Genomic DNA, 13,028 nt, shown 5'->3' with positions numbered 1-13,028 from the left:
GGCAACCTTGTGGTAGAGAACAAACGCTCCAACCAACTGAGCCATCCGGGAGCTCAGTGGCAGCTCAGCTCAAGGTGCCGTGTTCAATCTTAGATGCAGGGGGCGCTGCCCACCATCCCTCGGGAGATTCAAGGAGTTGAACCCGCAACCTTGTGGTTGAGAGCCCACTGGCCCATGTGGGAATCGAACAGGCAACCTTCGGAGTTAGGAGCATGGAGCTCCAACCACCTGAGCCACCGAGCCGGCCCTGGGGGCAATTTTTGTATAAGACTTGTTATGAGTTGGATTGTGTCCTCCGAAAAGGTATGTTGAAGTCTTAGCCCCTAATACCTGTGAATGTGACCTTATTTGGAAATATGATCTTTGCAGACAAAATCAAGTTAAGATGAGGCCATTAGGGTGGGTTCTAATCCAATATGACTGGTGGTGTCTTTATAAGAAGAGGAAAAGGCCATGTGAAAATAGAGACACACAGGGAGAATGTCATGTGATGACAGAGCAGAGACTGTAGAGATACAGGGGCAGCCACAGAATGCCAAGGATTATCAGCCATCACCAGAAGCTAGGAGAGAAGCGTGGAACAAAGTCTCACTCACAGCCCTCAGAAGGAACTAACATTACCGACACCTTGATCTCAGATTCTAGCCTCCAGAACTGTGACACAATAAACTTCTGTTGTTGTAAACTACCCATTTTGTGGTACTTTGTTACAGCAGCCCTAGCAAACTAAGACAAGTATTAACAATATGAGTTTTGCAATCCAACAGCATTTACTAGGTGTATGACTATAAACAAGTCATTTAACCTCTTTGAGTCCTACTATTGCCTCCCAGGTGAGGTTAATATGACACCCTCTCCACGTTAAGGTGAGACAACCCACCCTCCCAATAGCAACACCTCCAAGGTAAAGGTGAGCTAAAAGTAAACCTGCTCCACACCCCCAATGGACTATAAGGAAGATGCTAAACAGATGCTTGATGCTAAACAGAACAAAGGGTGGCAGGAGGAGAAAACTGTCCTTGAAAAGTTGTGGTCACAGGCAAACCCTAACATAGATTTGCATCACCTAGGTGGCCCCAGGAAGTTCAAGTTGTAAATTTCCTTTAATGTGGTCCCAGACAGGTATTTCCCAAAGACACCTTGCAGAAGTAAATGAAAATCATCTCAGGAGGAAAGTACTTTGATCTTAGGACTCAAAGAAACTCCACAAACATTTTTCAAGAACAATGAGTATGTACCCAAAATAACAAAGCACACAAGGAAAAGGGGCATCATGAGCAAGAACCATCAGAAACAAACCTGCAAAGATTTGAGATACAGAAATAATCAGAGGCAGATTTAAAATTAACTAAATGTAATATATTTAAAAGAAGTAAAAGCTAAAATAAATGAATGGGACTATATCAAACTAAAAAGATTCTGCACAGCAAAAGAAACCATTGACAAAATAAAGAGGCAACCAACCGAATGGGAGAAGATTTTTGCAAACAACGCCTCCAATAAGGGGCTAATATCCAAAATATATAAGGAAGTCAACAACAGAAAAAACAAACAATCCAATTTAAGAATGGGCAGAGGACCTGAAGAGACATTTCTCCAAAGAGGACATACAAATGGCAAATAGACATATGAAAAAATGCTCAACATCACTAATCATCAGAGAAATGCAAACAAAAACCACAATGAGATATCACTTTACACCAGTTAGAATGTCTATCATCTACAAGACAAATAATAACAAGTGTTGGAGAGGCTGTGGAGAAAAAGGAACCCTCATACACTGTTGGTGGGAATGCAGAGTGGTGCAGCCATTATGGAAGGCAGTGTGGAGGTTCCTCAAAAAATTACAAAGAAAATTGTCATATGACCCAGCAATTCCTCTCCTGGGTATCTACCCAAAAATCTGAAAACATTCATCCATAGAGATATATGGGCTCCGATGTTCATTGCAGCTTTATTTACAGTGGCCAAAACATGGAAACAACCAACGTGTCCTTCGATAAATAATTGGATAAAGAAGATGTGGTATATATACACAATGGAATACTACTCTGCCATAAGAAAAAGATGAAATAGTGCCATTTGCAACAACATGGATGGATCTTGAGATTATTATGCTAAATGAAATAAGTCAGGCAGAAAAAGTCAAGAACCATATGATGTCACTGATATGTGGGATATAAAACTGAAAACAATAAAGGAACAAGACAAAGAAACAAAAACTCACAGACATGGACAATAGTTTAGTGGTTACCAGAGGGGAAGGGGGAAGGGGGGGGGAGATGAGGGTAAAGGGGGTCAAATACATGGTGATGGAAGGAGAACTGACTCTGGGTGGTGAACACACAATGGGATTTATAGATGATGTAATACAGAATTGTACACCTGAAACCTATGTAATTTTACTAACAATTGTCACCCCAATAAATTTAAAAAAATAAAATAAAATAACTAAATGTTATACATTTAAAAGAAATAAAATATATGCATGAAAGCACATTCATGAAATAGAAAATTATAAAACAATGACCTAGCAGATTTGAAAAGAACAAAATAAAACTTATAGAAAGATGATTCCTGAAATTAAAAATTCAATGCCAATAGTCTTAAATTATTGCCAAGTCCTGCTAAGGTAATTATGTTAGTCTGCATTATTTTTGCAAAATATGTCAGTGATGGTTAAATGATTTAAAAACATGAAATAATAAAATAAAAAGGCAATGCCTATGTTTAAGAGAAAAAACAAGTGGAGAATTTATAGACTAGAAGACAGGCCAGAAGAACAAATCACAGGGGAAAAAAGTGGAAAACACAGAAGGGAGGTTAAGAGACATGGAGGAGAAAAATGAGACTATTTAATATAGCTTTAACTGATGTCTGAAAAGGAAAGAAGAAAATATCTGACACTGGCTGAGAATTCCAGAACTGAAAAAGTCACCAACCCAGGAAACTCAAGGAACTACAAACAAGATTAAAAACAAAACAAAATCAAAATGCATAACAAGACACATAATCATGAAAATGCCTGACACCCTCTAAAGAAAGAGGTGATTAATAAGTAGGTATAAATGAAAGGACTGTGACAAAAATACAAACCTTCTTAAATATTAGAAAAATTACACCAATAAAAATGCAGACCAGCAACCATATTTTAATAATTATTTTTTTAAATCAAATTTACCATCTCAAAGAAATGTACACCACATAAGGTTTTTTCAAATAAATATCATATTTCATTGAATCTAAAATGCCACCAATTTTAAAACATCATTATTTTATGTCCTGCTAAGAAAAAAAATTGCCAAATAAACTTGAACATGCTATTCACTGGAAGATACATCTTGATTTCATAAATGTTAAAATACGGGAAAACATGAGTCTTAGAATCAATAAAATGTGGAATATAAAAATAGTAAACAAAACACAAAATAATATAATATAACTGAGATCAAATGTCACATCAATAAATATGAATGGGCTTAACTCACCTATTAAGAGGAATATATTTTTCTTTTTTTTTTCTTTTTTTTTTCTTTTATTAAATTTATTGGGGTGACAATTGTTAGTAAAATTACATAGATTTCAGGTGTACAATTCTGTATTACATCGTCTATAAATCCCATTGTGTGTTCATCACCCAGAGTCAGTTCTCCTTCCATCACAAATATATTCGATCCCCCTTACCCTCATCTCCCAGAGGAATATATTTTTCAGAAGATACCACACAGCAAAACTCAACAATATGTTGTATATAACAAACACATATAAAACAAAGAGATTCTGAAAAGTTAAAAATGAAAGTATAGACAAATTTACACCAAGCAAATGTATGCAACAAGAAAGCAAGGGAGTTGGACTTCCTCCTCCAGACATGATGGAATAACACAAGACCAGATTTACCTTTTCACATTAAACAACTTTTAAAAAATAGGTAAAATAGATGAAACGACAGTTTTCAGATTTTGGACAAAAAAGAACATTTAGAGAGTGATCACCAAGGGGAACAAATACAGTGAGCCCTACTATGCTTCAATCTTACTTCCCAGAGAGAATTTCCAGCCTGTAGTAAAAGGAAAGGATAGCCAAGCAGACCCCTGCAGTCTCCAGAACTTGAGAAGACAAAGTTCAAAGTCTAGAGAGGCCAACGGGCCTAGATTTTGTGGAGCAAGAGTACAAGAGGAAAGAGAGCTGCACAGAGATTTCTGGAGACATGCAGAGGGCTCTCTTTCATCAGAGTATTGATCAGTACATGTGAGTAAGATGTACCAGTTATTGATTTATTGCCTCACATCTCCAAATTCATGCTTTTTGACCTCTGCGAAAATTCTCTGAGCATTTTAAATACTATATTTTTCCTTTGCAAGTTGGCACTGAATGAACCTTTGCCAGTAGAGGGCTCTAGACAGACATTGCCAGGGAAAAGGGTTTTGTTCCCTGGTTGATGGGAGCTCACTCCACATGCCCCAGCTTCTCCAGTGTGCATAACCTCTAATGAATTAATTGATCCATGTATCAAAACAAAAAGAGAGACAAAAAGACATCAGGTGGGGAGGAGGGATGAATAGGTGGAGCACAGAGGATTTTCAGGGCAGTGAAACTACTCTGTAAGATACTATAACATATATTTGCCTAAATCCATTAAATGTACAACACCAAGCATGAACCCTAATGTGAACTGTGGACTTTGGGTGATAATGATGTATCAGTGTAGGTTTATCAATGGTGACAAGTGTCCACTCTGGTGTGGGATGTTGATAATAAGGGAGGCTGTGCATGTGTGGGTCAGGGGCACATGGGAAATCTCTGTACCGGCAACTCAATTTTTCTTTGAACATGCTCTAGATAATAAATCTATTATTTAAAAAGAGTCATCTTGTGCTTCATGATGAAACAACACACCCCTACCTTATCTCAGCAAAGAGATGAAACCTGAATCTGCTCAAGCCGCTGGATCCATCTGCCAATTTGTGGAAATAAAGGCCAGAAGAATATGCACCATTGTTTGGATGAATGATATATGGATGGACAAATAAATATATGATAAATCAAATATAGAAAAATGCTAATTGTAGAATCTAGGTGCTGGGTATATGAGTGTCCACTAGATAATTCATTCAACTTTTCTGTGTATTTGACAATGCTCATAATAAAATATTGAAAAAAAGATATATAAAATGATCATGTCTAAACTATAGCGTCTAGGTATATAGACTTGGGTAGTAAAACTATAAAAGAAAGTTTAGGAAGTGATTATGATAAAAGAATAGTGGTTACTTTAGGGGAAGGAAGGATTTTATAAATGGGTAGGGATAGTTGTATACCTTCTGGAGTGGCTGGCCAAAATCTATTTCTTGACCTGGGTAGGGTTTACAATAATTCATTAAACTCTATATCTGTTCTGTGTGGTTTTCTGTATCTGTATTTTACACTCAATTTATCCTAAGGTAATTATTGGACAAGAGTTCACAGATGTTTGTACAGTAATAACTATCATTTATTGAATGCCTACTATGTATTAGACACTGCTCCAAGCACTTTAGAAATATTATTCTATTTATCCTCACAATCTTATGTAGTATATACTATTCTTATTCCCGTTTTACAGATGAAACTCAGAGAGGTAAAAGAAAGTTCACTGCAACATTCTTAATAATACAAATTGAAAACCTAATCATGATAGAATGGATACAAATTATGATCCATCCATACAATGGAATATTATGAAACTATTAAAAAAGCATAAATGCTTTCTCACTCTTGTATGATCTATCTATCTATCTACCTACCTATAGGAGAACATGGTAACAAGTCCATTATAAACTTCTAAGTAGAGATAACTGAAGAAGCAGATTATATATATATATATATATATATATATATATATATATACACACACACATATACGTATATATCTGTATATATATATATCTGTATTATATATTATATGTATATATAATAATCTCATTTAGATTAATAAATTATACATACATAAAAAGAATCTATTAAAATTGAAGAGGATTATGGGGAGACTCACTTCATACTCTATATCTGTGTTGTATAAGGTTTTTTTGTTTTGTTTTTGTTTTGTTTTTTTTTAACATAACACACACCATACTTTTTTTTTTTTTTTTATTCGGGAAGGGGAACAGGACTTTATTGGGGAACAATGGTCAAATTGTTGTTCTTTCAGTCTTAGTTGTGGAGGGCGCAGCTCAGCTCCAGGTCCAGTTGCCGTTGCTACTTGCAGGGGGCACAGCCCACCATCCCTTGCGGGAGTCGAACCGGCAACCTTGTGGTTGAGAGGACACGCTCCAACCAACTGAGCCATCCGGGAGTTCAGCGGCAGCTCAGTTCAAGATGCCGTGTTCAATTTTAGTTGCAGGGGGCAGAGCCCACCATCCCTTGCGGGACTCGAGGAATCGAACTGGCAACCTTGTGGTTGAGAGCCCACTGGCCCATATGGGAATCGAACCGGCAGCCCTCGGAGTTAGGAGCACGGAGCTCCAACCGCCTGAGCCACCGGGCCGGCCCTTGTACAAGGTTTTTACAAACATATATTACTTTTGTAATCATGGTGGTGGTGGTTGCACAATGTACCTGATTCATTGTACCTAATGAATTTTAAAGCGAAAAAAAAAACTTTTTATTAATCAGAAAACCATATTTGCCAATTTGATTCCAAACATCTAATTCAACAGTTCTCAAACATTTTAGTCTCAAAATCCCTATTCTTAAATATTATTAAGTACTCTAAAGAGCTTTTGTTTATGTGAGTTATATCTACCCATATTGACCACATTAGAACTTAAAATGAGAAAATGTTAAAACACAAGAATACAGAAGCACACATCCCATTAGCCTTCATATAGCCTCTGGAAAATTCCACTGTACACTCATGAAAGAATGAGAGCAAAGAAGGCCAATAACATCATAATATTATTAATGAAAATACGAGGTCAGACAATTAAGTTCGCAAACTCATCCTGGAAAAAAGTGCTACATATCTCATTGCTAAATATCACTACAGTGACCTTCAAAGTACTCCCGTTGGGAAGCTCTGCACGGATGCCAGCGCCTAGTCCACCCTTCAAAGCAATTTTGGAACTCTTTTGCTGGAATGGCCATCCGAACTGTTGTATTACCTTTGATGTTCTGAATGGCGCCAAAATGTCTTCCTTTCAATATTTCCTTTATCTTTCGGTGAAGAAAGAAGTTATTGAGGGCCTGATCAGGTGAGTAGGGAGGGTGTTCCAATACAATTATTTGTTTACTTACTGGCTAAAAACTCCCTAACAGACAGTGCCATGTGAGCTGGTACAATGTCATGATGCAAGAGCCATGAATTGGCGAAAAATTTAGATTGTTTTCATTTCTTTCACGCAGCCTTTCAGCATTTTCAAATAGTAAACTTGGTTAACTGTTTGTCCAGTTGGTACAAATTCATAGTGAATAATCCCTCTGATATCAAAAAAGGTTAGCAACATCGTTGCAACAAGTTCGCAAACTTAATTGTCTGACCTCATAGTTTTGACCTTGCAGACCCTTTGAAAAGTTCTCAGAGAGCCCCAGACCTCACTGTGAGAACAGCTGATATAATTATTCCCACAAATATGATCAATAACCTTATAAACACTATGAACAACTTTTCGGAAACTTGTGTACAGCTTCAACTATGCAATGAAAGGGAGACTGTGTAAAGTGGGGGGCGGGGGAGGACTTCAACATCTATGCAAAATAAATATCCTTAAAGTAAAAATAAATGAGAAGATTCACAAGAAAGAGTTCCTATCTATATATAAAAGGAATAACAAAAGGCAATTGCTGGTTTTACTTAACCCTGGTAATTTTAGGGTGGCAAACCACAAATGTTGATAAATTACTGCTACTTTGACCAACTAGGGCTTTTTCATCCTATTGGTCCGTCTATTCTTCTCAGACTTGATCTTTACAGACATGGTCATTAAATGGTCCAAAAAAAACCACGTTGCTATGTAGTATCAAACATAAGCTATATAAATCAAAATTTCTCCTGTTCATGAACTCCTCTCTCCTGCCACTCCTCCCTTACTTTAAAAGAATCATCAATTAAGCAGTTGTTTGTCGCTCCTATATTCTGTACTTCAATGTTTCACATTGTGAAGAATACATATCAGTGGGGATACATGAGATAATTTCAGGTAGTATAATAGATTTTAAAAAAATCAATTGGGGGCTGGCCTGGTGGCTCAGGCGATTGGAGCTCCGTGCTCCTAACTGTGAAGGCTGCCGGTTCAATTCCCACATGGGCCAGTGGGCTCTCAACCACAAGTTGCCAGTTCAAACTCCTCGAGTCCCACAATGGATGGTGGGCTGCGCTCCCTGCAACTAGCAATGTCAACTGGACCTGGAGCTGAGCTGCGCCCTCCACAGCTAAGATTGAAAGGACAACAACTTGACTTGGAAAAAAATCCTGGAAGTACACACTGTTCCCCAATAAAGTGCTGCTCCCCCTCCCCAATAAAATCTAAAAAAAAAAAAAAAAAGGAATGCATTAGAACAGATTTAAAAAATAAGAAAAACAACTGGTACTTTGCTTTTTTACCTATTTACTCAAAATTAGTAAAAAATATAAGTAGTATACTAAACGTAATTTCTGGGCTATTAAAGTATCGTTTCTAAATAGATTTAGAATAATTAATGGATTTTTAAAAATAGATAAGTAAAAATACAGGTGACTCATATATGGCAAAAATCACCAAGGCAAGGTGGTGCATGAATTACTGAAATTTAAGAAGTACTGTTCTTTTCTCTGGGAAAAAAAAAAAAAAAACAATTAAGAGTACCATCAGTTAGATAACCAAGCCAGAAACCTGGCAGTCATCCTATACTCCTCCCTCTCCATTCCTCTTCATCCCATCATTGATCCACCTCGAATCTTCACATATAAAACAGATTTAAAGCAGTGTTGCCCTGGTTCAGCTCTTCCATGCCTATTCAGCCTCTTTTTTAGCCTCATGGAAGCCCCAGGACACTTCTATTACCCTAGGGCCCAGTAGAAGACAGTTTGAGAACCACAAGACAGATTCCAAACACAGTGTGATTGAGACTTCCCAGTTAAAAAGATCTGAATTGGAGTCCTACTTCTGCCACTTACTAGCTCTATACCCCTAGTCATGTCACTTACCCTCTCCTCTCTGAGATTAAGCTTCATCATCTGTGAAACCGCAGTACTAGATTCTAGTAAGAGGGTTGTTCTAAGGATTAAATTAGTCACTGAATATAGAGTAATATAACATTGCTCCTGGCACATAACAGGCATTCAATGCTATTATTCTTACCATTGTATACAGGATCTCCCTCCATAATCTGGCTTCTGTCTTCCCCCCTTTTTAAGCTTCATTTCTAGCTGTACCTCCCAAACCCCAAACCTTATGCCACAGACATGCTCAACTACTCAGTCTCCCAATCATAGCATTCTGTTTCAGACTTCTAAGCTTTTGATCTACTGGTTTCCCTACTAGAAATGCTCGTCCGCCCATTTATATGACAAATACCTTTGCAGTCCCTCCATTATATCCTCCTTGCCCCTTAGTATCCTATTATATAACATTTTATCGCATTGATTTGTTTCCATGCCATCTCCCCACTTAGAACTGTGAACTTTTAGAGGACAGGGACCATGTCTACTTGTCTTTGTATCCCCAACACCTAGAAGATGGTAGGTTTCCCATTAATGTTGGCTAAGTGACTATACTAGAAAGCAAATTGTAAGTGAAGCAACATTCTTATATTTCTATAGTAAGTTCTCAACACTTACACTGATAATGCAAGCATCTTTCGGTGTGCCACTTTGGGTAATAAAACATCCTATTGGAAATCCGGGTGTGCAGTATTTTTTTCCATTTTCCATATCCCAACACCATATTACTGGCATATTATCAATAATCCTAAATATAAATATTTTAAAAAGAAAAGATTTAACAAACATTTCACATCAAGCAATACTAACACCATCTTACATATATTTAGGCTCGAATTTTTAATGGAAGTCAAGTCACAAAAAATAGTACATAATTTCAAGTATCTATTAAAACTACTTCTGAAAGGAAATGAAAAATTAAGTCATGTTCTTTTAGATGTGAAACCTACCAGTGATGCTGATAATTCAGTTGTATTCCTTTCTTCAAAAAAGCCAACTTTTTGTTTTGGTCTTCATTTGCTGTATCATAAGATTTTACACATACTTTTACACATGTTTCTGTTTTGTTAAAAGAAAACTGTTAAAAAAAGAATTAAAAATATTAAGAGATTGGACTAAATTTTATAAATCAAATGTCACAAAAAGTCCTCAGAGACTTCAGGATGCCATCATCCTCAACACTATCTCCTCTAAGTTTCAATTCATACCAAAATGATTACACTAGAAACACACACACACACACACACACACACACACACACACACACACTGATTTCATCACTGAACAGAATTAATTTGGCTTCTTCAGTAATATATAAAGTGGGATATAAAATCTACTGTAGCTTCCTATAACCTATCATGATAGTTCACTTAAAAGTGATAATAAAATCAATTGTAGTGACAATTACACAACTCTGGGAATATACTAAAACAACTGAATTGGACACTTTAGGTGCATGAATTATTTGGTATGTGACTATCTCTCAATAAAGCTGTTACCAGAAACTGGTAATAAAATATTTGATATGTTTAATATAAAACCTCTTGTTTACAAGGTCTGGCTATGGGGAATTATCAAGGTAAAGTGCCAGTGTTACTAGTCAGGAAATAATGAGCAAGAATAAATTGTGAAAAGAAAGTCATATTTAGCACCTCATATCCTGAAATCATACAAATGTTAACCAAAAAATTCCTTATTGGTAGCTGAGTTGAACAACACTGTCACATTTCTTCAGTCCAAGGGACAACATTTCCTGAAAAGGTATACTTTTCTGTTAGGACAATGGTACTCGACGGGGGTATTTTGTGCAACCTTAATCATGGAAAAGCTAATGTCTGACACACAGACCAAAGGAACAGATCAATGGAGAACCCAAAAACAGACCTACACAACTATGCCCAAGTGATTTTTTTTTAAATGTGCAAAAATAATTCAAAGGAGGAAGGATAGTCTTTTCAACAAAAGGACATCTACAGGCCAAAAAAGAAAACAATGAATTTCAACCCAAACCTTATACAAAAAACAACTAAAAATGGATCACAGACTTAAATATATAAAGTAAAATTACAAAACTTTTAGAAGAAAGCATAGAAGAAAACCTTCAGGACCTAAAGTTATGCAAAGTCTTTCTACACTTGACACCAAAAGCAGAATCCACAAAAGGAAAACTTGATTATTGCACCTCATAAAAATTAAAAACATTTGCTTTCTGAAAGATCCTGTTAAGAGGATGAAAACACAAGGTACATACAGAGTAGGAGAAACTATTTGCAAACTACTGTTGCAACAATGGAATCATATCTAAAATATATAAAGAATTCTGAAAAGTCAACAGTAAAAGAACAAAAAATCCAAACAGAAAATGGGCAAAAGGGATCAAATATATGGTAATGGAAGGAGAACTGACTCTGGATGGTGAACGCACAATGTGATATATAGATGATGTATTACAGAATTGTACACCTGAAACCTATGTAACTTTACTAACCATTGTCACCCTCAATAAACTTTAATTTAAAATAAAAGATTATTTAGAAAGCTACTTGACCTTTTTAAAGCATAGAACCAGGTAATAATCTTAGAAATCAAGTTACAAGTACTAAATACAGTTTTATTTAAAAAATAAATAAATATATATATATATATATATATATATATATATATATATATATAAAGAAAATGGGCAAAAGGGGAGACATCTCACTGAAAAGGAAATACAGATGTCAAATAAGCACATCAAAAAATATTCAATATAATTAGCCATTAGGAAAATGAGAATTAAAACCATGAGACACACCTATCAGAAAGGCTGAAATAAAAAAATAACTCCACCAAATGCTGCAAGGTTGTGGAGAAATTGGATCACTCAGATTTTACTGGTGAGAATGTAAAATCGTACAGCCATTCTGGAAAAGAGTTTGGCAGTTTCTTACAAAACTAAACATGCAACTATCATATCACCCAGCAATTACAATCTTGAGTGTTTATCTCAGAAAAATGAAAACCTATCTGCACCAAAAAAACCTGCACATAAATGTTCATAGCAGTTTTATTCATAATAGTCAAAAGCTGGAAGCAACTCAAATGTCCTTCAATAGGGTGAATAGTTAAATAAACTGGTACATTCATACCATGGAATACTAACCACCATTTAAAAAGAATAAGTATTGATACACAAAAAAACCTGGATGGATCTCAAGGGAATTATGCTGAGTTAAAAAAAAAAAAAAAAAAGCTAATCCCGGGGCCGGCCTGGTGGCTCAGGCGATTAGAGCTCGATGGTCCTAACTCCGAAGGCTGCCTGTTCAATTCCCACATGGGCCAATGGGCTCTCAACCACAAGGTTGCCAGTTCAACTCCTCGAGTCCTGCAAGGGATGGTGGGCTCCGCCCCCTGCAACTAAGATTGAACACGGCACCTTGAGCTGAGCTGCCGCTGAGCTCCGGGATGGCTCTGTTGGTTGGAATGCGTCCTCTCAACCACAAGGTTGCCAGTTTGATTCCTCGAGTCCCGCAAGGGATGGTGGGCTGTGCCCCCTGCAACTAGAAACAGGAACTGGTCCTGGAACTGAGCTGCGCCCTCCAAACTAAGACTGAAAGAACAACAACTTGAAGATGAACAGCACCCTCCACAACTAAGATTGAAAGGAAAACAACTTGACTTGGAAAAAAATCCTGGAAGTACGCACTGTTCCCCTCCCCCAATAAAATCTTTTTTAAAAAAAGCTAATCCCAGAAAGGTTACATAGTGTATGATTCCATTTGCATAACATTATTGAAATCACATTATAGAAATAGAGGTTAGTATTTCTCAAGGGTAAAATTGTGGAGTAAGGATGAGGGTGGCTATA

At 36.6% G+C, this 13,028-nt stretch overlaps 1 protein-coding gene across 1 annotated transcript in view; it reads right to left on the bottom strand.

Annotated features, from left to right (window-relative positions):
• LOC109436229 (transmembrane 9 superfamily member 2-like) overlaps nucleotides 1-13,028 on the bottom strand; it is a 95,146-nt gene that overhangs the window by 62,292 nt on the left and 19,826 nt on the right. The window contains exons 4-5 of the mRNA XM_088794812.1: nucleotides 10,129-10,256; nucleotides 9,797-9,926 (exon numbers count right to left, since the gene is read on the bottom strand). Of these exons, the coding sequence (XP_088650938.1) occupies nucleotides 9,797-9,926; nucleotides 10,129-10,256 (258 nt within the window). The remainder of the gene's footprint in view (nucleotides 1-9,796; nucleotides 9,927-10,128; nucleotides 10,257-13,028) is intronic.

Source organism: Rhinolophus sinicus, chromosome 18, assembly GCF_057876585.1.
Source record: "Rhinolophus sinicus isolate RSI-liver-muscle chromosome 18, RSI-T2T, whole genome shotgun sequence".
NCBI classification, from domain to species: domain Eukaryota; kingdom Metazoa; phylum Chordata; class Mammalia; order Chiroptera; family Rhinolophidae; genus Rhinolophus; species Rhinolophus sinicus.
The sequence above is the reverse complement of the archived record's forward strand: the minus strand, read 5'-3'. Positions and strand labels throughout refer to the sequence as shown.